This window comes from Bombus vosnesenskii, unplaced genomic scaffold, assembly GCF_011952255.1.
Source record: "Bombus vosnesenskii isolate JDL3184/JDL3185 unplaced genomic scaffold, Bvos_JDL3184-5_v1.1 scf7180000013883, whole genome shotgun sequence".
Taxonomy (NCBI): Eukaryota; Metazoa; Arthropoda; class Insecta; order Hymenoptera; family Apidae; genus Bombus; species Bombus vosnesenskii.
The window spans coordinates 1,555,123-1,580,442 of record NW_022883264.1 but is presented as its reverse complement, the minus strand read 5'-3'; the positions used below and the strand labels follow the sequence as shown (position 1 = coordinate 1,580,442).

Here is a 25,320-nt window from a genome sequence, read left to right as displayed (position 1 = left end):
AAAAAGAAAAAAAGAAAAAGACAAAAAAACGAATCAAGCTTGACCGGTGTTTAACCCTTTGATGTCCGAAATCGCCAGCGCGCGTTCCTTCCTCGTGCCGCTTTATCTCGATACTTGCGCGGCATAGTCTTTTTATACTCCTCGTGGAAGACTATCGTTGTTTCCTTTGCAGAGAATGATCAGTCTTCTATCCTCTTGCTTGCGCCGCCGCGATGCTTCCTTTCGTTTCGCGTCTCTGTCGGATAGCCTGTCGGATATCCCGCCGCATACCTTGCGAAATGAAAACTGTCAGGCGAAATTTCGCTGCACGTACATCCTCGAACAAAGGGCTGCAAAGGGTTAATTATACTGGCGCGTCGCACGAACTCCGTTTCGTGGATATTCGAGGCCGTTTCAATCCACCTCTATCCGCCTCTCTGGAAACTCTCCGCGGGCTTCTCCTCCGGCTTCCAGCCGACAGCGGCATCTCTTCTTACGATATGCACCTTGCCATCCGAAAGCGTAGCTTGCCTGTTGCGCGACCAAAGTATAATTATCGGCGAAATACTCTATATTTTCGTACCACGCTGCTTGGTGTTCCCGGCTTTCTAACGGGCGTCTGGTCGAGACTGGTGTTCGTATTGCGACTACGTGTACATAGAAATTACTGTTCTACTGTGTGTCGAATCGATAATAAACTTAAGACGGATATCCTACAGACCATCGATGCTTTAATTTCCGCACGATGTACGTTTCAAAGCGCTATTTTCATTTGTTATTCGTTTATTTCATTCGCCGGTGAATGTTCGTCGTTACCCGCGGCGTACCCTTTCGCCTAATTTTGAAACCGACCGGAGCACATTGTCACGTGAAAACGGCACCAGTCTGGACCAGCTGACGATCCAGTTGGTTCGTAGCGCGTGTTTCAACGCCCTCGTCGACCAACCTAAGCCAAATTGCTACTCGTTGCCGTAATCCGGTCGTCTCTATCGCTGCTGTATTAACTAAACTCCCGCTGGGATTTCCTTAAGCGAAAGCGCTCGTCCAAATGTCCCGCAGTCGGCTAATGGACGTCTCTCGATAGAGCGTGTCGTCCGGAAAAGAAGGAAGAATCGTAGAATCGGTGGATGGATTCGCGGACAAGCAATAATGAAACGTGATACTGACAAGAAGGGGGGAATATGTAAGTTCGATTAATTTAAGATCGTTCGATACGTACTCGCTTGCAAACGCCATTGCCATTGATTTTCCCAACTGTGGGCGTGCGTCGTCCCACAGCGATCGACCATTCGTCGAAACGGCAAGTGCCAGTGTGTGTGACTCGTGAATGAACGAAAGAGCGAGAGAAAGAGAGAGAGAGAGAGAATGTGAAGATGACGCTCAGACAGGAGGTCGAGAGGAGGAAACGTTCTCGTTTCGGCCAGGAAACTGGCTAAGAACGACGATACGAAGAAAACGTCCGATCGTTAAAAGGCTTCTAAGTTGTGCAGTTATTGTAAAATGTTCATTACGTATGCCAAGAACTCGCCACTTGATCCACGCACACAGCGTGCCTCGAACATCGTGCGACGTCCAAAAGCGAGGAAATTTAAAAAACAGTTTGGAAGAAGAAACAGAAAGAAAAAGAGAAGAATAGGAATCTTCTCAGCCTCTTCGTTACCTCCTCTCACTCTCTCACTCTCTCTCTCTCTCTTCCACGAAATGCAACGTTTATTTCAAGTGTTTAATTATGTTCAAGCTAAGTGTTCCCAGCCTCGAAGAGATTGCACGGTGGCTAAATGTTGGAGGAACGCCGGCAACTTTGTTCTCTGTTCGCTACTCGACCTCGCACCGCTCTGTCGAACGACTCGCGGAGAAAGTTGCTGGAGGATTTTCTTATCGGATTTATCGTACCTGTTCTTGTTGATTCCACGGCGTGCGACTCTCGCTAACGAGTGCGCTCATTAGTCTCGTTATCGTTGAACGCGCCTCGATGCGCGCCCCTACGACCCCGCGAAACTTCGTTCTCGTTATACTTCGACTATCGCTTCGATCGCCAACGATAAACGCGCTGTTATCGCGTCGCGGGTGAAACGCAGGCTACCGTTTTCCAGTATCCTGGCCGCTGACACGCTCTCCTTTTCTACTCGCGTTCCGCCTGCGATTTTTACTCGATCGATCGTCCAATTTCTCTGCTTTTATCATACGCCAATTTGTCTGCATCGTCGCGGCTTTTTTATTCGAATTCTCGCCTCTTATCGTTCGCCACGAGGCCTTCGAACGTTTTCCACGCAAGGAACTACTGCGCCAACTAACTTCAACAATTAGCGATCCGACGTCTACGACGAAAGTCTAAGATCGAAGCAGAGTGCAAGATATCACGCGGGTGTTTCTTTCTCGCGCGAGCGACTCGACCAGCGTCCTCGAACAGGACGACGCTAGCGGAAACTTGGCGAGGCGTCACCTTCGATAACGTCGGAGTACAGGCTCTCAGGGAAGCACGATTAACGCGTTTTAATTAGAAGAAACTCCGATCGCATATCAGAACGAAAGACTCTTCGACCGATCCGATCGGCCGTTTCGTACGAATCGAAAGTATGGCGGAGGCGAGTCACGGTATTTCTCGCGGTTTATCGCTGCTGGTTCCCGGCTTTCTCTCTTTTCTCTTTACGAAAAGCAAGAACTGGCCGATCGTGCGGTAACCGAAAAAGAAACGACCGCTCGCGCGCAAAAGTATTGCTAGGCACGCGACCGAGACTTCTTTTTAAACCCCCCCCCCCTCTCTCTCTCTCTAAACGATCGTAAAAAGCAAAGGGGAGAATTGAAAGTAGAAAAAAAAATACGACGAACGAAAACATTTCGACCTTAATCGCACAAGAACTCGATGAATCCAAATATAGCACGATCTTTGCCGATGTAAAAATGTCACGAGCTTTCCAACTCTTCGCTTTATTCTTATCTTCCTTCTTCTTCTATTTTCTCTCTCTCTCTTCATTCTCTTTGTCGTTGGTTTCTTATTCACACGATACCTCGTCGAATCGGTTCGATCGAACAAACCGGTTTACGCAGGACGCTTAAAGATGGCAGGACGATCTTCGCTCGTCGACATCGCCACAGGCGTCACGCCATCGAGATCGATCGTAGGTTATAAGAAACGATAAGTCGATGTGGATTTCGTGTATTTACGTGGCTAAAGTTGAGTGGGCAGTCTTAACGATATCGCATCGTAACATCGTCCGACGTAGCATTTTTCCGGTTGTCTATTCTCCGCGTAGAAACGTCATATTCGTTTTTCGTCGAACGTCGTTGCTGTCCCCCGCGAAATAAAATTGCGTTCGTGGCATCTTACGCAGAGCGACTGCAGTTGCCCGTAGTAGCGAAAAGGTTAAAACAACGAAACGTCCTGGCGCTGCCACGTCGACGAATGATAAATACGACGAAGAAGATCGGATCGATCGTCTTACGGCTTTTCTGGTCAAACTTGGTCAAACTCGAAACTGCTTTCTTTCTTATGTCGTTGCTTCGTATTCGTTCAAAGGATGGAACGTGATGTATCAGCACGTTGAAACGAGCGTCGCGTCAATTTCTACGTGAAACGGTATGAAATTTCGAAGCGTGCAAGTGCGATTAAACGTAGCCGTTTTCCTAACGCTTATACGAGAGGTTATGCATTCGAGTACGAAGATAATTTAAACAAGTCGTTTGTCTTGGTAGGGACAAGAGAAGCGAGAAAGTCGCGCGCCTTTGACGTACGATCGAACGCGATACGATTATCGAGTTAGTTAAACGATGTCGGTCGTAATTCATCGACGATAACGTATCAGCGTGTTCGTGGTATACGGAACAGAGTACCGTGGTGAAGGTAATTTTTTGCTGCTTTCTTCTCTTGAAAAATGAACAATCGCAACTGACTTTGCTATTCGTTGGCGTGGCACAACGAACGCCACGCCATCAATCAAGAACACGCGTTCCACCCATCGAGAAAACACGAACATATTGTTATCACTGCCCTCCAAACTCTCTATCTGCATATCCTTCGGTGTACTGACGATTAACGTTTATACTAAACTAATTAACTTCTAATAAAGATATCTTATCGAGCAAAATGTTACTCTAAACTCTAACTTAACGCGTTAAAAGCCACGAACTTAAGTGTGTCGCGGATAACGTCATACCTAAACTTAACTATTAAAATACGTAGTGCGGCAACAAGCAAAGTGTTAGCGAGAAAGAGGAACGCGTGATAAATGATAAATGGTGAGAGGAAAGCGAGAGCGAGAGAAACAAAACCGAACGAATGTAGCATATGTGTCTGTGTCTGTAACGGAACGCGCGCGTGTTATGTGTGTGTGTGTGTGCGTGCGTGTGGTGTGTGGGCACGTGATGAGTCGTAGGAAGGAAACATGGCGCCTGCCGCAGGCGAAAAGTTTATTAGCGTGAGACACTTGATATGGCGAACCGAAAGTCGTTGGATAGTACGCAGACAAAAAGAGAAAAGAATTAAAAAAGAAAAAAAATGAATAATAAGCTGACACACAAGTGTATCTAGAATCGCTATAGCTAGATGGAATTATATTTTACAATTGTACAGTTATTATACGTTCGGGCGTGCTAAACCGATTCAATCTATAGATAGTCGAAAAGTAACTGTGTTGTGTGTGCGTGTGTGTCGCGTGTCTCTCTCTCTCTCTCTCTCTTTCTCTCTGTTCGTGGACAGCGAAGAGCGGAGAAAAACGCAGACTCCGTGTGAAATGGGGAAGAAGAAGTGGATGACAGAACGGGAAAACAGACGATATTGTGCGGTGAATGTTACGCAATGCCGAAAGATCACAGCGACCTCGCTGAATATTTTTGTTCTTTAAGAAGCTGAAGCTCCCGATTCTTACACGTATACATGTATACTGTTATACGTATGTGTGTATGTATAATAGGATTCGAGCGCGTATAATGCTTACATCGGAAATCGATCCTCCTCGGACAGGAAAGGGTATATACACATACGCATTGGTGCGTGGCGCGCGTGGATGCACGTGTAATCACACGCATGTGTTCTCCTGCGACGAAAGAGAAAAAGCGATCGAGCCAATTGGCTGGCTCGGCACGCAAGGGCCAGCCCCTTTCGTTTTCGGGAACTTAAATGTGGACACGAGCCAAGTATATAAAATACGAGCCGTAGCGTAAATAATGCATTTAGATTTTTTACATGTCGATGCGAAGCCTCCTGTGCCGTTTTCGTTAGAATTCCCGACTTTAGAGACGCGCAGATCTTCGACGCCACGATGCAACACGACGGATCCGCGCAACCAATTCGCAGTTTCTCTTTCTTTCGCCGTAGCGTTCTATGTTTTATAGGACACGAGTGTAAAGGGGACGAGAACAAAATGTAAGCAGCGACAGGAGAAAATGAAACGATATCGACGATACGTTTTACAACTTGATCTAAAACATGATCGAACAAACACGAATACATGTGAACACGCATACAGATACACGTACAGGTACACACGGATAATATAGTAGTGCGCGCACAGGCACGCATTACGAGCTCCCTTGAAAAAATTGGAGATATGTAAATATATAGAAATAATGCCGTAACTACGAAATTATATGAATAAAGTATTGAAACTGTGTACGAGCCTGCCTCCATACCTTCCCAGATAGTTGTGATTTAGGAAATCGGGAAAATCCGCAAGTCTTGCGTTTGTGTTTAAAATTTATCGCGTCTCGAATTTCTAAAATAATATAAAACGTCACTTGTTTTCCTTTTTTTGACAAATTTGAAACTTACCATAAGTTTTAGGCTCGTATTATTTATAATACAACTTTATCGCGTAAACGGTATAATCCCACCTGAAAAGAAATTCATTACCAACGAACGACATATCCGGAGCAGTATTTTCAATCATAAATATTCTAGCAATAAAGTGTGCTGAGAAAGAAATGACTCTAAAAGCCAGAAGGGCTGTCAAAGTGAATTATTCATTCCATCTTGCAACTCTAGTTTACCATATGTAACTACAAAATAGAAAGTTCTCAAACCAAATCAACACGAGTGCTTCCTCATTTTTGCAATATTAATTTACTTAGTTATTCACTGTAGCCGTACAGGAGGCTACTGGTGAAACTGCGTCTAACGATCCAGGGGCAGGAACGTGTTTCCACAGTCCGGTGGAAGAAGGTTGGACAAGATACAGGCCCAACGCTACTTTAAAAATTCTTGAGTGTCGGTCGATCATGTAGGTAACTGTACGTAAAATATCAATGTTTATTATAGGTAAAACAGGAACACCACGTATCTACAAATGATATCGTAGAATTTTGTACATGTTATGGACATGTCTTTCAAAACAATCTTTATCAAAAACAGAATTTTACAACTAAAGTTTATTAGATACTTTCCACAACGTGAAAAAATGCAAATGAACAAATCTTATAAGTCGTAGTATTAGTCCGATATATATGTATATTCTATATATCTATTTTTATAAAATTATGTGTACTGTATTAAATTGGTAATACGAACGGTACGGTTATATTAATTGATTACTTATCGGGCATAATTTATGCTTAAGTTATTTATAGATTATATCGCAATTTTTTAAAGCAGAAGTATGTATAAGAATAAAAGTCTACACTTCTTCTGCGATTATAGAATATCCTCTCTATATTTTATTTGTAATTTCATAGAAGATTTTAGTTTTAATTTAGGCCGCTACTATATTGGTCGTATTCTATCAGTCACTTGCATTCTCTATGTTGTCTGCGGTAAAGAGACGGTAAAAATATAGGTTAATAACATGAAGCAACAAGGACTGATACTCGGTTTGTTCTTCATTATACAAAAATAGCAACGAAATGAAAGATGATTAATTAATATCTGTGAATTGATCGTTTTTGATAACATATCAAATAAATCTTTTAAACAGCCTATCAGTCAAAGGACTGATATTGTAGGTAATTATAATGATAGAAAATTTTCTCTATTTTTACGAAACTAATTTTCCTTATTATAATAGATATTTTTCTATTATATGATAATGTTATATAAATAAATGAAGTAAATAGGTTATTTTAATTGAGATACATTATTTAGAGAAATGCCAGATATCAAAGTAACCCCTTTGGGAGCTGGTCAAGATGTTGGAAGGAGCTGCATTCTTGTATCAATGGGTGGAAAGAACATTATGTTGGATTGTGGCATGCACATGGGATTCAATGATGAAAGACGATTCCCAGATTTTTCATACATAATCCCAGAAGGACCAACGACTAATTACATAGACTGTGTGATTATATCACATTTTCATTTAGATCATTGTGGTGCCCTCCCATACTTTACAGAGATGGTAATATAGATCATAAAAGTTACATATTAAAACATGATCTTTGACGAAATGATTGCATTTACAGGTAGGATATACTGGACCAATTTATATGACACATCCAACAAAAGCCATTGCACCAATCTTACTCGAAGATATGAGAAAAGTTGCAGTAGAACGTAAAGGAGAAAGCAACTTCTTTACGTCACAAATGATAAAAGACTGTATGAAAAAGGTCATTGCTGTTACATTGCATCAATCTGTGATGGTTGATTCGGAACTGGAAATAAAAGCATATTATGCAGGACATGTACTTGGTGCTGCAATGTTTTGGATTCGAGTTGGCTCACAATCAATCGTTTATACTGGGGATTACAATATGACTCCTGATAGGCATTTAGGTGCTGCTTGGATAGATAAATGTAGACCAGACTTATTAATATCAGAGTCAACATATGCAACAACTATCAGAGATTCTAAAAGATGTAGAGAAAGAGACTTCTTAAAGAAAGTATGTTGATATTATTAATACTACACGTGTATTAGATTTTACATGAAACTTATAAATTTATCTTTTAGGTTCATGAATGCATAGATAGAGGTGGCAAAGTATTAATTCCTGTATTTGCTCTTGGACGTGCACAAGAATTATGCATATTATTAGAAACATATTGGGAGCGAATGAATTTAAAAGTTCCTGTATATTTTGCTTTAGGATTAACTGAAAAAGCGAATAATTATTATAAAATGTTTATTACTTGGACTAATCAAAAAATTAAGAAAACTTTTGTGCAAAGAAATATGTTTGATTTTAAACATATAAAACCATTTGATAAAGCATATATTGATAATCCTGGAGCCATGGTAGTATTTGCTACACCAGGCATGTTGCATGCAGGATTATCTTTACAAATTTTTAAGAAATGGGCTCCAAACGAAGCAAATATGGTTATTATGCCTGGATTTTGCGTTCAAGGTACTGTTGGACATAAAGTTTTAAATGGTTCTAGAAGAATTGAATTTGAAAACAGACAGATTGTCGAAGTCAAAATGGCAGTAGAGTATATGTCTTTCTCTGCACATGCAGATGCAAAAGGTATTATGCAATTAATACAATATTGTGAGCCAAAAAATGTTATGCTTGTACATGGAGAATTTGCTAAAATGGAGTTTTTAAAAGAAAAAATAAAACAAGAATTTGGAACAAATTGTTACAATCCTGCAAATGGAGAAACTTGTGTTATCACAACCATCGCCAAAGTGCCAGTAGACGCTTCTTTAGCATTATTAAAGTCTGAAGCCAAAAGATATTCGGCTTTGCCACCAGATCCTAAACGACGAAGATTACTTCACAGTGTTTTAATGTTACGAGAAGATGGAGTATGTCTTGTGGACGCAGATGAAGTAATTATCACGTTCCGTTCAATTATCGATAATATATACTTGTATATTTGTTAAGCTATACATAATAAATAATTAAAAATTTGTTTTAAGGTGACAAAAGCTGCAGGTATAACTAAACACATAGTACGATTTACATCCACTGTACAAGTAAGGGACCCTGGTCCAGCACATTCAACGACTTTAAAATTATTACAACCACTGAAAGAGAGATTACCAGGCTGGACAGTTCAATTAACAGATGGATCAATATCTGTCGAATCTGTTTTAGTAAAAGTAGAAGGCGATGAAGATGATCAAAAAAGCGTGTATGTTTCATGGACAAATCAAGATGAAGATTTAGGTAGTTACATTCTAGGATTTTTACAAACTATGCTAAATTAAGCAATGATCTGATGATTACATGTATTAGAAACAAAAATAATCAATTACTTAATTGGTACATAATGGATCTTAAGACTTTTTGTAACCTGTGATACTGCTATGGTTAATAAAGTGTATATAGGTATAAATTATAAATTCTATGTGTTTTATATACTTATTCATCACAGATTAAGTCATTAATTCATTTTAAAAAATGCATTAGAATAATTGCGTTATATTGTATTGTATTTTATCATGTTGTATTGTACTATTATAATTGTGAATATTGATAGATTAAAAATATTTTTTCATTGTAGTATCGTATATGGATTATCTAATTACTTATATAAAATAAATACCATTTTTTACTCCTTTTCGTACTTTAAGCTAAATACCATCAAAAAAAATACTATTACTGCATTTTTTATGATATTATCAAAAACTGAAGAAATATATTGAATAACCATTATAGCAGGTATTTGGTTAAAATTATTTGATTGAAGGTATTTTACCCTGAAACCTGGGATTGTTATAAAATGTGAATAAATAATTTACATCGTTCACTATAATTACAAATTATTATTGAAATTTGTATATTGCGTAACGTGAAATAAAACAATAATCTTATTACGTATTTTACTAAATGTAAAATATAAATAAGTACTATGTGTGTTAAACCTTATACAATTTTGTAAATAAACGAAACAATGATACTTTAAGAAACAAGTGTTTAATATATTATAAATAGAGTATTATCACCTATTTCATATCTTGTAACGTAGATCATAATAAAAATTATATTGTTTTGTAAAATAAACTAACACATAAAAACATTAACAAACGCTCTTTTAAATGCCCCATTTACATACGGTCTATTCCTTGTCATTGTTCAAATTTCGTACTTACAAATTATTTAAAACATAAATTTGTTAATATAATTTGTATACTTCGTTATATTTTAATATATTCAAAACATCCTGTTCGAACACATTTTTGAATTATTGATTTATAAGTTCATTAGAGTTGATTTATTAAATTTGTCTCATATTTTACGAAATTAATTACGTGTTCGTGAATTTGCGTTAACAAGCCACGTATTGAATTCCATCTATATACTTTTATACTAATGATCGCACGAACATGTTTATTGCACATCAATTCATTAACGATCTCAGCTTTGTATACAAATTCTTTAACAATATGAAAATAATCTAAGACTCTGCTAATTGCACGCTATTAATTTAAAAAAATTTACGTAAAAATACTTGCGTTACCTACTCAAAATTAGAATTCGTGCGTTCCATTAGGCGTACATTTATACATATGTACGTACATTTTATTCTATAAATGATTTTATGAATAATAAATTTTAAATAAACTATGAAGGCTTCAAACACGCCTGATGAACATGCTTTATGTAACAGAAATAATATTTAAACAATAATTACTGTTGTTCTGCAATTTACATTGCATGATTTTAATAATTTTTTAATTATGCTTTTTTTATATCTATTAATTGTGTAATTGTGACAAACAGCAGTTTCATTATTTCTTAGTGTCTAACTACAAAGTTCGTTATTTATATTTCTTTCCATATAATAAAATAATATATTCTTTCCATAAGAAACATTATTCATCATATTTCCATCGTGATATTAGTCTTCTCAATAGCAAAATTTACTATTGATGTTTATGTAGTATTGGAGCATATGTAATTTCTCGTGTATTTTCTTTATCAATTATCTGGTGTCGTGCTGCGTTAACGCAGCTTGTTCTTTAAAGTTATTTTTTTCTTGAACCACCCTGAAAAATACATTAAAAGGTTTATCATATTATCCTATGCTTGAAAAAAATTTATATAGATAAAAATTGAAAATAATTGTATTTTCTTCCAGCAGATACAAAACAATCAATTCACTTTTCTGATTCATTATTGATTTTAATGTCATTAATTTTATTGTATATATAATATGAATAGATAGATGACAATATATCTACTGGAAATAAAAACTAAAACAATATATCTAATTACTTTTTGCGTGCTTATTTATATTTTAATTTTATATGTTACTTATATGATACATTTTTATACATTACTACACATACCCTTTTTAGCAGCATATGCTAATAAATTAGCACGCAATATTAAAATTGTATTGAATAGAATCCATCACCGTACACAAAAGCAATATTAAATATCTTAGTTAGCTAATAAAATATTAATTGCACATGTGAGGATTACACAAATACATATATATATATATATATATTACTGCAAGCAAAAAATATATAAACAGATCACTTAAAAAGCTTGAATAACATTCATGCTGTTTGAACTTTTAGAAAAAGTAAAAATTTCAAAATAAAGAAACTAGTATTTTTTTAATTATTCTCTTACATTAATTTAATATTAGAAAATTTAAATCAAACAGCATAAACTTAACTATATAGCAAAATAATACTAATAGTATTTGTTATCTATTAATATAAGCATGTTTCTTACTAAACATTGTGGCTGCTAAAAAAAAATGCTATGTTATGTCCAATAATGTGTTTACCATCTGTAAAAAAAGTTAATTAAACATATAAGAGCAAAAGCGATGCAAATTATGAAAATAAAATATAACAATGATGGAAAACTATAATGAATAACTATTTATGATTCAAATTAATGAAAAATCACATAATCAATTTGATAGAGCAAACATAAAATTTCTTTATAGTGTGCCCTTTACCCCAGTGTTTGTGTTCATAAAAATTGATCCACATGTAGCTATGCATGTTCTTTGATACCCATCATCTTCGCATCGCTCCTTTCCGCACCGGCAATGTTATAAACTTTTGTTCGTCTTTGTACAACTTTTCTATATCTATATAAAAAATATTGCGCTTTCTAGAAGTGAATAGTTGATATTAGACAAATCAATTAGTTTCCTTACTATCCATACGGCATTGATATATTCTAAAATAATTTGATGGACACATGATTATATTTTACATCAGTACAAATAACACTGTACCATAATGTAATAAGTTTCATAATATGTAAAATTTGATGTAATTGGAAATAAAAATATATGAAATTGATCTCCCTTAACAACATATTGGGACAGACAAGATGCAAGACATTCAAACTGCATGATCAAATAAAGTATAAAGCTAATGAGATCTAAACACTGTGCAACATATTTCAGGGGACACACACATTATGATAGCTCATAACTTAAAACAGCTAATAATAAAAAATCATTAACGAAAATATCTTTAAGAAATTTGAAAATTTATCAAATGAAATATGTACAAATATAATACAAAAGATATTACACAATATGTGATAAAATTTTATTTATGTTACATGTAATTAAATATTTATGTGTAACCAGAGATATCTAGCTAATAGTATAAGAATAAATTTGCAATTCTTAGAAATTTCAAAAATTTTTTTCTAACATCTGAATTATGACTATTATATTTTATAGAAATTAACAAAAAGCATAACCAATAAATTTCTAATAAAAAAAAATAATATTAAATATATTATAAAATATCAGCCTGTCTAACATATTATAAATAACTCAATTATTGAGTAATTATGTTTGTTATTCCTTGGTTGTAGAAATGCTACTAATTGTAAGCAAATAATAAAATAGTGCCCATTAAAAAAAGAACATAACATTTAATACTACAAAAAATAATGTGTGGTGCAACGTAAATTAATATTTTTAAATAGACTATTGTAGTAAGACCTGGCATAAACTGCTAATAGCAGTCTACCATCAACCCTTTCAAAAGAAGGAAAAGTTCCAGAATCTCATACTTTGATTTGCATACCTGCGAATCTGCGCCGTTTTGCCATGGGTTTCTTAGTGGACTGTCAGAACAATCAAAATAACAAAATTGTTATTCATCGTTATAGCATGAGATTTCGTACGTCAAAGCAAATGTTCTTATTAATCGTGGAGTCACGATGAATCGCTGCTGTTTTAATAATAACCGCTATTTTAAGCAAATCTTAAATACTTTTTTATCTTCTATGAAACAAACACTGGGACAATGGGACAAGTATGTTATTACAGTTTGCATCGAGTTTTCCAAACTAAAATTGCCAATGATTCTTGAAACTTGTTTTGCAATACTAAATGATTTCATAATAGATAATTTCCTAAAAAATAATTTATTTTCACTTTTAGAAAACATTGTTGTACAAAATTAGGTAGGATGCTTGCTGCAATACATACGCTATTCGCATTTCCTCCTTTTAGAACGAAATAAACTAAAACAAAATGCATATATGATAAATAAAATGCTGCTAGCATACACTTTCGATAGATATATCACGAATATCGTAGCTTATTAAATATTATAGATATTATGTGTTTGTACACATTTCATAAACAAATTCACTACATACAAGTGTAGCAAAATGTAAAGTTTTACTGTCATTAGTACTGCCATTTTAATCTTTCATTTTTAAATCATATGAAATTAATAATTTAAAGCCAATATATATATATGTGTGTGTGTATATATACATATACATACATTGATCAAACATAAATCATATTTAAATAACTCTTAATAAATTGTGCAGAATACTATTTTACTATACATAAAACCAATATATAATAAGTGTTAATATGTATGATTATAAAACACAATTTTATATGTATATATAAATTCATCGTTTTGTGTATAACTACAGATCACTTGTAAATGGTTGCTCTCAATGCTTATATGAACAGCCACAATAAAGTATGTAACAATGAAATTATTGAGATACATGAAGAATAGATCTACTACAAAATACTGTTTAAATTATAGACTACCAAATGATACTCTGTAATATTATAATAAAATAATAACACAGGTCTCAGGATTATCACAAGGAATTGTTATTATCTTACGTATATAATATCAAAAAATTGTTTCTAGTATTGAATATTTCTAAATGTTGCAGCAGACGTTTAAAAATTATATATTATGTAATTTATATTGCAATATTATAGAACATTCAATTACAATGCAAAGAGTAAGCGTTTGTAATGAATGTAATAATTAGGACTAATAAAACACATAATACTAATTGAAATAACATTCATTGTAATACTGAGCCCAAATAAAAATGTTTCATATTTTAATAACTAACTGAAGTGCACCTATACAGTAACAGAGCCAGTAATATTTGTTCCTCTTTTCACAGTTTTGGAGTTTACCTTCCTTTTTTTCTTGTGCTTTTTATGCTGCTGGCCCATCAATGGATTCCAGCTAGCCTGTGTGTTGTGATCTGTCATATGACAAGATTTGGAGGAGTATTTTGTAGTAAGGGGGCTGTTGTCAATTTCTTGTTGAGACTGAACCAAATTGATAGGCTTGGTTATGGAACAATTTGCGAACTCTGTATTCTTGAGAAGAATATTTTCTAATGCAGCTATCAGAGTCTGTGTTGCTAGTGGGAGCTGCATTTCAGATATATAATTATTTAACTCACCACACATTACATTAGGTAACGACAATTTATCAAATTTTTTAATGTATCAAGCAAAGAAAAATTTTCAAAATTGTCGTTCTGTTAATAGAGATGGTTCAAACATCAAATGATACACAACAATCAAATTGCTGATACATATCTGTTTGATAAAAACTTCAACTTTTTATATTTTATTAGAATAATTCACATATTTTTCTTATATTATTTCAAAATAATATATGATCCATAAAATTTCTTTGCATTTAGAAAAATGATGGAATTCGAAAGCAGATATCTTTTTATACTACTAAAAAAAATTTACATTTTGGCACATGAATAAATGTAGTAAAATGTATGTATTATTTATAAATGTATAACTCTTTTTCTATAAGAACTATATAATTATAGGTTGACAAAGTAATATTTCCTTTTCTGAAAACAATTTCATGTTTGTATTAAATCAAAAATGTAAATTTTTGATATCATTTTTCTAAATACAAAACTATACACAAAATATCTATAAAATAGTAATAGTAGTTGCTAATAAGCAACATTAGCAAATTAATCGTTGTTGTTAGCGATCGTATAATATCGAAATTTCATTAAATGCACAAAAGTATTATATAGGTATAAATTGTGGTATCATTGAATAATTAGCATATATGAGTTTAATATGTATAATATATTAAATGAAATTATGTGTATATATGAATTAAATTAATATGTGCAGGCAATAATACCACATTTGAGTTTGTTGAATTTGTAAAATTTAGCAGCCAAATTCAAAGGTCTACAATTATATATATATTTGGGCTTTTTCTCTTGCTGCTAGTATTAATAAAATAAAATTTAATATGATTTAACTATATTCAATACAATGTTATGTATTCCCCATTAATTTATCAATTTGATTGCCTATATTACGTATCTAATAAACAACGAATTTTTCGTAGATAATACTTTGTAAAAGACAACCTAACCCCAATTACTAGAATCATATTACATCAAGTAAATTCCATGTTTCAATTGAAGAAAACTTCATAATAGAAAATGTTTACTTTCCACTGAAACGGTTAAGTATTTAATTGACTTTTACAAAATAATATCTATATATAAATTGTTACCATATAATCATTACATATAGTACAATAACAGCAAAACACAAAAGGTCTGTTGTTAGTAATTAATTTCACAAATTAATTATAATTGATACATCACGTCAGAATTTTGCAGCATTATGTAGTTTTTCACATTTTCGCATTATAGCCATAATATTTGTCATTACAGCTATAACATAAGCTTTTTAACTTTTTTATACAAAAGGCACTGGACAAAAATTAATTATGACACTTATGAAACATTTAAAATCAATGTATACTAACCTCGGAATTAGAACATTCAGAAGCTGGCGGTCCATTTAATATTGGCTGTTCTGAACTGCTACAACCACCATAAACTTCACTCTAAAATTAACAGAAATCCTTGATAATATTTACAATTTAAAAGTATATAATACTTTATAATTAATGTCAATATTTTATAATTTGATTTCAAAAATATGTAACATTCAAATTGTTCATATACATATGCATATACATTACATATATAATACCTTAAGTTGTGACATTTTTTGATGAAGTTGTGTAACTACACATCGTAATTTATCCAATTCTGCATCTACCGCTGCTCTTTTGTTACATTCTATTTGAAGTTCTTCTGACAATCGTGCTTTTTCCTATAATTAATGTAACAATAGCTTTATGACATATTATTCAGCATATCCAAGTAATAATTTATTTCTTTATTGATTTACCTCTTGAAGCTTTTCTAATGTACCTAAATCATGAGTATCTACTTCACTCAAAACCGATTTTGGTGTGGATCTATGTGTCGATAATTCAGCATTAGCTTGTTCTTTAAAAGATTCAGCTTCTTTTAGTCTGGTTTCCAATTCTACTACCTTATCTTGTAACTACAAACATATGAAATTATTTACTTACATTTCAAAATATTAAAGATAAATGCATTTTTATATTTTTACAGAGCTTACCTTTTCATTTATATTTAATTTACTCATGAGTTCATTCAATTCAATTCTAAGACCTGCTACCTCACTTTCTTTCTGTCGAAGCTGTGACTCCCACCTTGTTTCCTCTGATTCTACATGACTTTGCAGCTTATTAAGCATACCTTCCTGTAGATACATTTTTGATAAATACAATCGAAGTAAAAATTTAACAAGAACATATTACAAATGCAATAGAAACTTACTGTATCATCAATAATTTGTTTGTAATGCGAAACCATATCTTGTAAATTTTTGTTTTGTTTTTCTAATTCTGAATGATTATCAGTAGTATTCTTTTTCTTCAATTCAGTAAAAACTGTATTCACCTTTTCTTCAAAAACTTTGAGCCATAGTTCATGTGATTTTTCAGATACTTTTATTTCTGGGAATATCCTTTCTAATAAAGCCTTTGTTAACTTTTCTTCTTCTGCTTTTACTTTTTGTGTAATTTCCTAAAAATTAATTGTTATTCATTTAAATTTAATCTATTTTATTAAAGAGAAAAAATGAATGAATATACATGTATGATATTCATATTTTAGAGAGAGTGTGGAGGGAAAAAGGGGTGAGAGCGTAGGTGAGAAATTATAATTTATTCAATTATACATATATAAAATATTAAAAACAAACAGATCAGTTCTAAATTTAGAAAGAAAAGAATAAAGATTAAGATAGGTAAAATGGGGACTTACATCAAAGTTCTTCCCATTATTAGATTTAGCACGCAATTCGGCGGCGGAAAGAGCTTCCATCACTTTCCAGTTTTTTACACGTAATTCCTGTTCCAACCATAAAGAAATGAAGATCAGTGTAAAACTTTGAGATAGATATTTCATATAAACGACTGACAAATATATTTAAAGAATTCTTTTGAAATTTCAAAATTAAGAGGAGGTTGGCAAAGTGATGGAAGCAATAAAAATTGATTGCAAAAATACATAAATATAAAAAAATATTTTTATATAAAAATTTAACTGTATATTTATATAACAATTTAACCACTTACGTGTTGGTAGTATTAACATATATATACACACATATATATACATGTATATATATCTTAAATAAATATACTGGAAAAAGATTATCTATACATATTATAACTTACATTATTTTTGGACCTTTGTGCTTCCAATTCATTATTTAAATGGGCAGCAAGAGTACGTTGATTGTTTACATCACTTCGTAATGCATCAATCTGAGTATTTAATTGATTCAGTTCCACTTCTTTATGTGTTAATTCAGTTCTTAAAGCATTCAATTGACTCTCCTTTTGGGCCAACCTTTAAGATATAATTGATATAAGAAAGATTGATCATCAAGAATCAAAATATACTAAATTAAGTGTTTTAGAATAGACTTATACATACAAATTGGTTTGTTCTACAAGTTGTACATTCTTTTGAACATTATCATCAATTCCATTTTCACGGCCTTCTGCAGCTGGACGTTCAGTAGTTGCTGCTAATCGAGAAGCCAGTGATTCATTATCTTCTTGTAATTGCTTAAGTCTCTTTTCCAAATCTGCGAGAATTGTGTGCTGAAAGAAAAATAATCTGTATATTTTCAACGAAATATAATTTACATTTATGTTGATATTTAAATAAATGATACCTGTATAGAAAGTTTATCATTTTCTTCCTGCAGTCGTGTAATCAGTAACTGAGTTTCACTTGATCGCTGATCATGTTTCTGTAACCTACTTATTTCTGCCTTTAACACGTTCATTTCATTTGTTCTTTCATTTGCAGCTTTAAGTTCAGCACGTGTTTCTTCTAATTCATTTCGGGACTGCTTTAACTGTTCCTCTAACTTCTCCATGTTCGATTGATTAGTATTAACGTCGCCTTGTGCTATTTCTAGACTTTTTGTTGTCTTGTTAAGTTCGTCTTGTACAGTATCTAAATTCTTCTGTACTGCCTCTAACTGTGTTTCCAACTGTGTTATATTTTCTGTTGACTGCTTTAGTTCAGTTCGTACATTGTTAAGTTCTTCTTTACATGTTTCTAGATCCTTGTCTTTGTTAATAAGCTTTTCTTGAAATACTTTCAGTTCTTCCTCTCTGTCAACAAGTGTCACTTTAAGAGCTGTAATTTCAGCTGCCTCATATTTCACTTCATTCATTGATACTGACAGCTCAGATTTTAATTTCACTAATTCAGACTGAGCTTTATTCAATTCTGTTTTTAATGCTGAAGCATCATTAGCTTCTGTTTTTACAGAATTTAATTCACTTTGCAATGAATTCACTTGTTTTTGAAGTTCCTGTTCATGACGATGAGCGCTTTTTAGTCTGTGATCTAAATCAGCTTGTGCACGATGGGAATCCTAAACAAATAAATATAAATATTTTATTAGCAATTTATTAACGCTTTGTATAATGTAAAAATTATTATTTATCTTTATTTTTATCAACAAAAAATGAGAAGGAAGAAGCTTATTGTACAAATAACAACCCACATCTATGATCTTCCCTTCTGGAATTTTTTTAATTATCTATTTGAAAAAATTGACATATTAAGCCTTGTATCAATTTCTTCTTACCTCAAGCTGCCTAGCAACATCTTGCAATCTATCTCCAGCTTCCTTGAAATGTTGTAATTGTCCTTCTGAATGCATCAATTGACCTTGCATAAGTCCTAATTGTTGCCGTAACATTTCTATTTCAGCAGTGCTACTCTCACAAGTTGCTTGCAACTCACTTTGTAATTCTTGTACTTCTACATGTTTTTGAGCTAATTGTGCTTTTAATGCATTTTCATTATCACGCATTTGTGCAAATTGTACTTCCATTTGTTTACGTTGTGCAATCAACTCTTGTTGCATATGACCTTGAGTTTGTCCTTGATCCTCTTGCATCTTATGAATAATTGCAGCATTTTCATTTACTTTAGTTTGCAATTGTTCAATTTGTCTAGTAAATCCTTGTTTTTCAGCAGCATGACTTTCCAAGATATGTTGCATTCGTGTATGTAGAGTTTGAGTTTCTGTAACTTTAGCATTCAATGCTTCTTCTAATTGTCTTACATTAGCTGATAATCTAGACCTTTCAGAATTCAACTCAGCACGTAACTCTTTCAATTTATTTTGAAATGCAATATTTGCTTCATGTTCATCGGCTAAAGCTTTTTCCTTTTCTGCAAGTTGCTTTTTTAATTTAATAACTGGATCTGCGCGACCTTCTGTCCATTCTGAATGTTCTGAAGGATTATCCATTTGTTTATTTAAAAGTTGGTCAATAAGAATTTGTATTTCAGAACGGCTAAGTTCAGCTTTCTGAACTAAAGGCATTAATAAAGATACATTGACAGCATCCTTATCTCCACCTAAAGTAAAAAAGGAGTCAAAAATTAAAAAAGATATATATATCATAAGCACTTGATAATAAAAATGTCTTGATAAGATAGTTTAATATATGGAATCACCTTATTCAGTTGATAACATAAGCTTAATTAATCATCTTTAATTTAAGAAATATTAAACATTATACTAAAAGAAATATGGCTGTATGTATATATAATTTTGTTTTATGTAGTATAAATATATTAAATAAAAAATAAATTATAAAAATTAATGAAAAGACATTAAGTAAAACACATATATAGATTTTTTAAATTCATTTAAAGAAGTTAATATAGAAATTGAATTAACTAATATATTAACTTACCAATTTGTGCTAGAATATCATTCTTTTTCTTTGCTTTTTTAGATTCTTTATTTGTTGATTGAGTAGAAATTACAGTTTCTTTTATAATTTCTTTTACATCTCTAACTGGAGTTTCTTTTTGTTCTTTAATTTCTTTTACAGAATCTTTATTAGCTACTGCTGATGTATTGGTATTATTAATTGTTTCTTTTTTCTCTTCCTTAATATTGTCATCCTTCTTTTTTACTGAATCTTTCACATTCTTCTTTACTTTTGTTGGAGTTTCCTTTGGAGATTTATTTATAATTGATTCAGACTGACCAATTTGTTGTAAATTTTCTTTCTGTTGAACAAACCATATTAAAATATACTAGGATATGTATTTAAACTTGTGTATGGGACGATTCTAAAGATTAAAGATATAATAGTTAATTTTGTATTAAATCATGTGTTAATAAAATTTCATAAAAAAACATACAGACAGAACACACAACAAAAAGAAAATAAATAGTTAGAAGAACTTGATATTGCAGCGAAAATATTAATAAACAATTATATCGTGTATAATATCAACTTAAAAGTTTACATTTAAACTCAATTTATGAAAACTTTTTTTATTAAAATTTTTTTAATATTATTAATTTATCAAACTAAAATCAGTTTAAAATCTGAAGGCGTAGGTAAATTTGAAAAATGCTTTAACAATACAAAAGAAGCACTATATATAGCTTTAGTGTTAAAGAAGCAGCAAGTTATGCAAAATATGAAAACATGAATGGAACACATATGAGATAAAATATTCTACCAAAAGCAGTTCACTCACACTATGACTCCGTATGAGTTCGAGGTCGTCCTTTGGTTGAATGAGGTCAAAATGATTAACCTCTGTTGAGAGGGGTTGTGAAGGACTTAATTCAGTCACAATAACCAATGGCTCATCTTTATTTACAAGAATTGGCTTTACCTTTTCATGCTTGCCTTTCTTCTTACTTCCTTTGCTACCCTCCTATGATTTCAATGTATATATAAAATGTTTCCCATGTATTGAACTAATTAAAAGTAGTGAAGGCAATGCACTTTCACTTTTATAATAACAGGTATATAATAATAATTTTACATTATATCAAAATGGACATATAGAATTATTTATATTGGTTAGTTATTGTGTATATATGTATATATAAAGGAGCTAAAAATTTATAGTTTTTTTAATCATTATGGTTTTTATCAATAGATAAAATATTTTTTACAAAAAAATAATAGTATCTTTTAGTTTACTTATATATAAATATTACAGATGCATTTTTCACCTTGAAATTGTATTTATTTTGATTTCTTGCCAAACATATATACCTGAAATTGATAAAGCCACTACATCATTCACAATTTAAAAAGAAAAAGATATTAATATGAAAAAACAGTTAATACTCTTCACCACTACTAAATTTTAATATAATTGTGAAAATATTAGTTATTCAATAATAGCATTTTCAAATTTCTAGAAATGTATAATTAAAAAATATAAATGTATCATTAAAAGAGTATTTTTTATTCAATTGGATTTTATATCTTTTTGTTATTTCTCTTAATTTTCATCTACATGATAAAGTAGCAATAAAAATAAGATATTATCATGTGTGGAACAGTTATTTATAGAAATTAATCTTGAGGTCCTAGAACTGTTTATCAATGAGCAATATACAAAAAAAACAAACTTTTGCTTTAAATAACTTGTCTCATGTTATATTGGTATTTTATTTCATTTTTAATGTAAATCTATATAAAAATTCATAAATTCTTATTGTACTTTTCAGTTTTTAAATATATTGAATGTTTCCTGAGGTTATTTTAATACAAGATAAGATGTTTCATTACATACTCAACATTAGAATTTAAATTAACTTACCATGGCATAATTTTAATTATATTACATACATTTATAAAGAATTAAAAAATTATAAAATTAGAACGAAGTTGCTATGTAGAAAATTTTAATTATGTAAACATATTTTTAAAAATGCATATTACTATATGTATAACAAACACTAATCATTTGTTTTTAAAATACTACAACTTGCTTGTAAATTGTTTTTTTATTACAAAACTTTATTTCTCCATACGCTAATTAAATAAATTTAATTTTATACAAATTTTCTGCAAACAAAAAGTGAAATTATCTCTTTAAAAGAGCAAATGTCCATTTTAATATAATGTATATACGATTTATTTGACTCTAGAGGGAAAACATTATTAACTGGATTTTTTACATTGATATAGGAGTGTGCAGTTATTTCACATTAGTACATTTTTAAAAATTACTATAGTAATTAAAAAACTAAGATGGAAGATAATAGAAAGAGACAAACTACATTTTTTGGGCGTTTTTAACAAAATTTCACTGATTAAATTGAGATTAAATTAAGATTGTTATCTTAAACTATGTAAAACATAAATGTATTAATTCAGATAAAGTGATGTACAAATGTAAAAAGATGTTGCATGTTATTGAACAGTTACATTAAAATATTATAATTAGTCCTTATGGTTTGGATGACACCTAGCCAGAAATATGATACATCATGAATAGAAAGACCTTAAATGACATATATGTAAGTGTGACATACAATATGTAAGCATACCATATTTCATGCATGAAATGTATGAAAACTCAAGAATAAAAAAGCGCATGTGTATATCTTTATTTTATAAATATGCATGACGATTCACGCATAAATATACAATAAATATTTAAAAATTAGAGAAACGAACTTCAATCTTGTTGTTAAACTATATTTGTTATATACTTCAATTAACATTAAACAATACATTTTTTTTAAAAGACAGATCAATTTTTATATCTTATTAGACAAAAAAAGATAAACAATACAATTATTCTAATTGAAGTTTCTTAGAAAATTAATAATTTGATAATTATTTAACTTATTTTATTAACAAATATAATGTCAAATGTATTTTTAAGTAAGCAGTTTTAATTGGTTCTGATAGTTTTACTTATTTTTTGAACAAATAATGTAAATACAAGGTCTCACACAACATTGGGGAATCGCTTTGATGGTGGATCCTGCACATGAAAACTATAAAAAAAGTATATAAACAGCAGAATCCACAACTGAGCAGTTCTCCGATGTTGCAGGACACTCTGTGCATAAGTTAAACAAATATTTCTACAAAAGTTATTTAGATCAACTGAAAGTTTGAAGAAAGGTAATCATATACTTAATAAATGTACTTACACGAAGTAATGGCTCTAATGGTAAAATTTGTGGATTTTCCTCAAATTGTACATGCTCTGGTTTCTCTTCTTTATCTTCCTTTTCTTCCTTTTCTTCTTTCTTCTCTTTTACTTTCTTTCCTGCCTTATTTTTATGTTTCTTTTCTTTACTTTTATCTTTTTTATCTAGAATGAATATTAATACAACTATTACCATATTCATTTATAAAAGTGTTTCATACTAACTTCCAATATAATAATTTAAGTTAAGTGCCAAGAATTATCCATAATAATATTAAAACATGTTTAATATAATTCATTTAATCAATAAGATACTACAAATACCTTTTTCAATAATTGACAAACCAAATTATTTGTTTGACATCTTTATATCATATTATGATAGAATTATACATACTTAACAAAAGATCATCAGGAAGTTTTCTTTGTTCTGCTATTGCTTCTTCATAAGATTTCTCTTTTATACCAAACATTGATACTAAAACAATAACTGCTGCAGAAATGACTACTACTGCTACATATACCAATCCTGTTTGGACATCCATTTTATATATTTTTACCTGTAATAGTAAAGTATTTATATGATAATAATCAATTTATATAATAATAATTTAAGATTTCATTAATTAATTTGTATATAATAAGAAAAGATTAACTATGAGCAGTTAACTAAAGTGTTCTTGATTTCTTGCATGATGTTACACAATCTTATCATAGTTTATTTGAAATATTATCTTCTAGTTAACTTTCTTTGAGTACTATTGATATGTACAATAGTACTTTGTACATGATACATGTAGTATATTTAAACACACGTATTCTTTAATTCAATAAAAAAGATTTCCATTACAAACTCTATAAATTAGTAACAAATCTAATTCTACATTTATATTAAATATACTTTTCCGTAAAATATATGTATCATTTTATGGCACGTAATAATATAGAGTAAAAAAATAAATGATATTGTGTATATACACACATATATATATATAACATATAATTGTATATACATATATGCATATATATATTGTGCGGGTGCGCGTAACGTAAGTGTATATTCGATGCGTGCATGTGCGTATATGTAAAGTGTTTTATAATGGGATTATTTGTTAGATGAAAATTTTGGAGAAAAGTATGGTAAACATGACATATGGATGACAAGCAGGTCGACGACATAATCATTGAAGATGAGTCAAGTTCCTTAATGTTAAACCACGAATCGGGTAGAACCGGCAAAATGATTTATATTGTACTAATATTTCGTTAAAACAATAGAACTAATAAACTCACTAAACTTACACTGCTCACCGAAAATTCAGTAGATCGCTCCTACTGAGGAATGTAAAATGAACAACGAACTCTGTTTGTCTACAGAGAATCACGACAAGAATTCACACACGACTTCTCAAGATTATGGCTGCCGAAGGCACAGACAAGTGTACGTGTTCGAAGCCACGCCTATCAAAACTCCCGTTTTCTGATTGGTGGCAACCTCTGCCACGTATGCAAAACACTCGTACAAACGAGAACAATATTCATGCATGAATTTTGTTAATTGTCAATGACAATTAACCACAATAAATAATTGATAACCTAATTTAATTCATGATCACTAACGCACTGTACGACATACGAAAGAGTTAACACATTCGTGACACTATACCAATTTTGCATACTAAAACAAGTTGGCCAACTTTATAAAAACAGCATTTGATAAGTTCTCTCGTTCTCTGTAGTCTTCTAAATGTGTTTTACGTATAGTCAAAAAAATATTTATTACTAAATATCAATGAAATGTTTTTAATAAATAAAATAGGGATAGATATTATTTAACGATTT

The 25,320-nt window shown here is 31.4% G+C and overlaps 2 protein-coding genes across 6 annotated transcripts; one reads left to right on the top strand and one right to left on the bottom strand.

Annotated features, from left to right (window-relative positions):
- Positions 1–6,079: 6,079 nt before the first annotated feature.
- On the top strand, positions 6,080–9,202 carry LOC117239117 (integrator complex subunit 11). 4 transcript variants are annotated; one of them, XM_033504436.1, is made up of 5 exons: positions 6,080–6,194; positions 7,052–7,304; positions 7,369–7,791; positions 7,860–8,684; positions 8,775–9,202. In XM_033504436.1, the coding sequence occupies exons 2-5, from the start codon at positions 7,056–7,058 to the stop codon at positions 9,063–9,065; spliced, it is 1,788 nt and encodes a 595-aa protein (XP_033360327.1). In that variant the 5' UTR covers positions 6,080–6,194; positions 7,052–7,055; the 3' UTR covers positions 9,066–9,202. The 4 variants fall into 4 exon arrangements, with proteins under 4 accessions (XP_033360327.1, XP_033360326.1, XP_033360324.1 ...); XM_033504435.1 differs by lacking the exon at positions 6,080–6,194 and adding an exon at positions 6,509–6,567; XM_033504433.1 differs by lacking the exon at positions 6,080–6,194 and adding an exon at positions 6,770–6,908.
- Positions 9,203–9,755: 553 nt separating this feature from the next.
- LOC117239115 (kinectin) lies at positions 9,756–25,176 on the bottom strand. 2 transcript variants are annotated; one of them, XM_033504430.1, is made up of 18 exons: positions 24,781–25,176; positions 23,876–24,038; positions 23,480–23,643; positions 21,049–21,231; positions 20,247–20,568; positions 19,124–19,905; positions 18,194–18,907; positions 17,950–18,119; positions 17,688–17,862; positions 17,272–17,358; positions 16,783–17,031; positions 16,562–16,705; positions 16,325–16,483; positions 16,124–16,246; positions 15,894–15,974; positions 14,258–14,500; positions 12,876–12,915; positions 9,756–10,847 (listed from the first exon to the last, which is right to left on the bottom strand). In XM_033504430.1, exons 2-18 carry the CDS (start codon positions 24,021–24,023, stop codon positions 10,804–10,806), a joined length of 3,828 nt encoding a protein of 1,275 aa, XP_033360321.1. In that variant the 5' UTR covers positions 24,024–24,038; positions 24,781–25,176; the 3' UTR covers positions 9,756–10,803. The 2 variants fall into 2 exon arrangements, with proteins under 2 accessions (XP_033360321.1, XP_033360322.1); XM_033504431.1 differs by lacking the exons at positions 12,876–12,915; positions 14,258–14,500.
- Between the last annotated feature and the right edge of the window lie 144 nt (positions 25,177–25,320).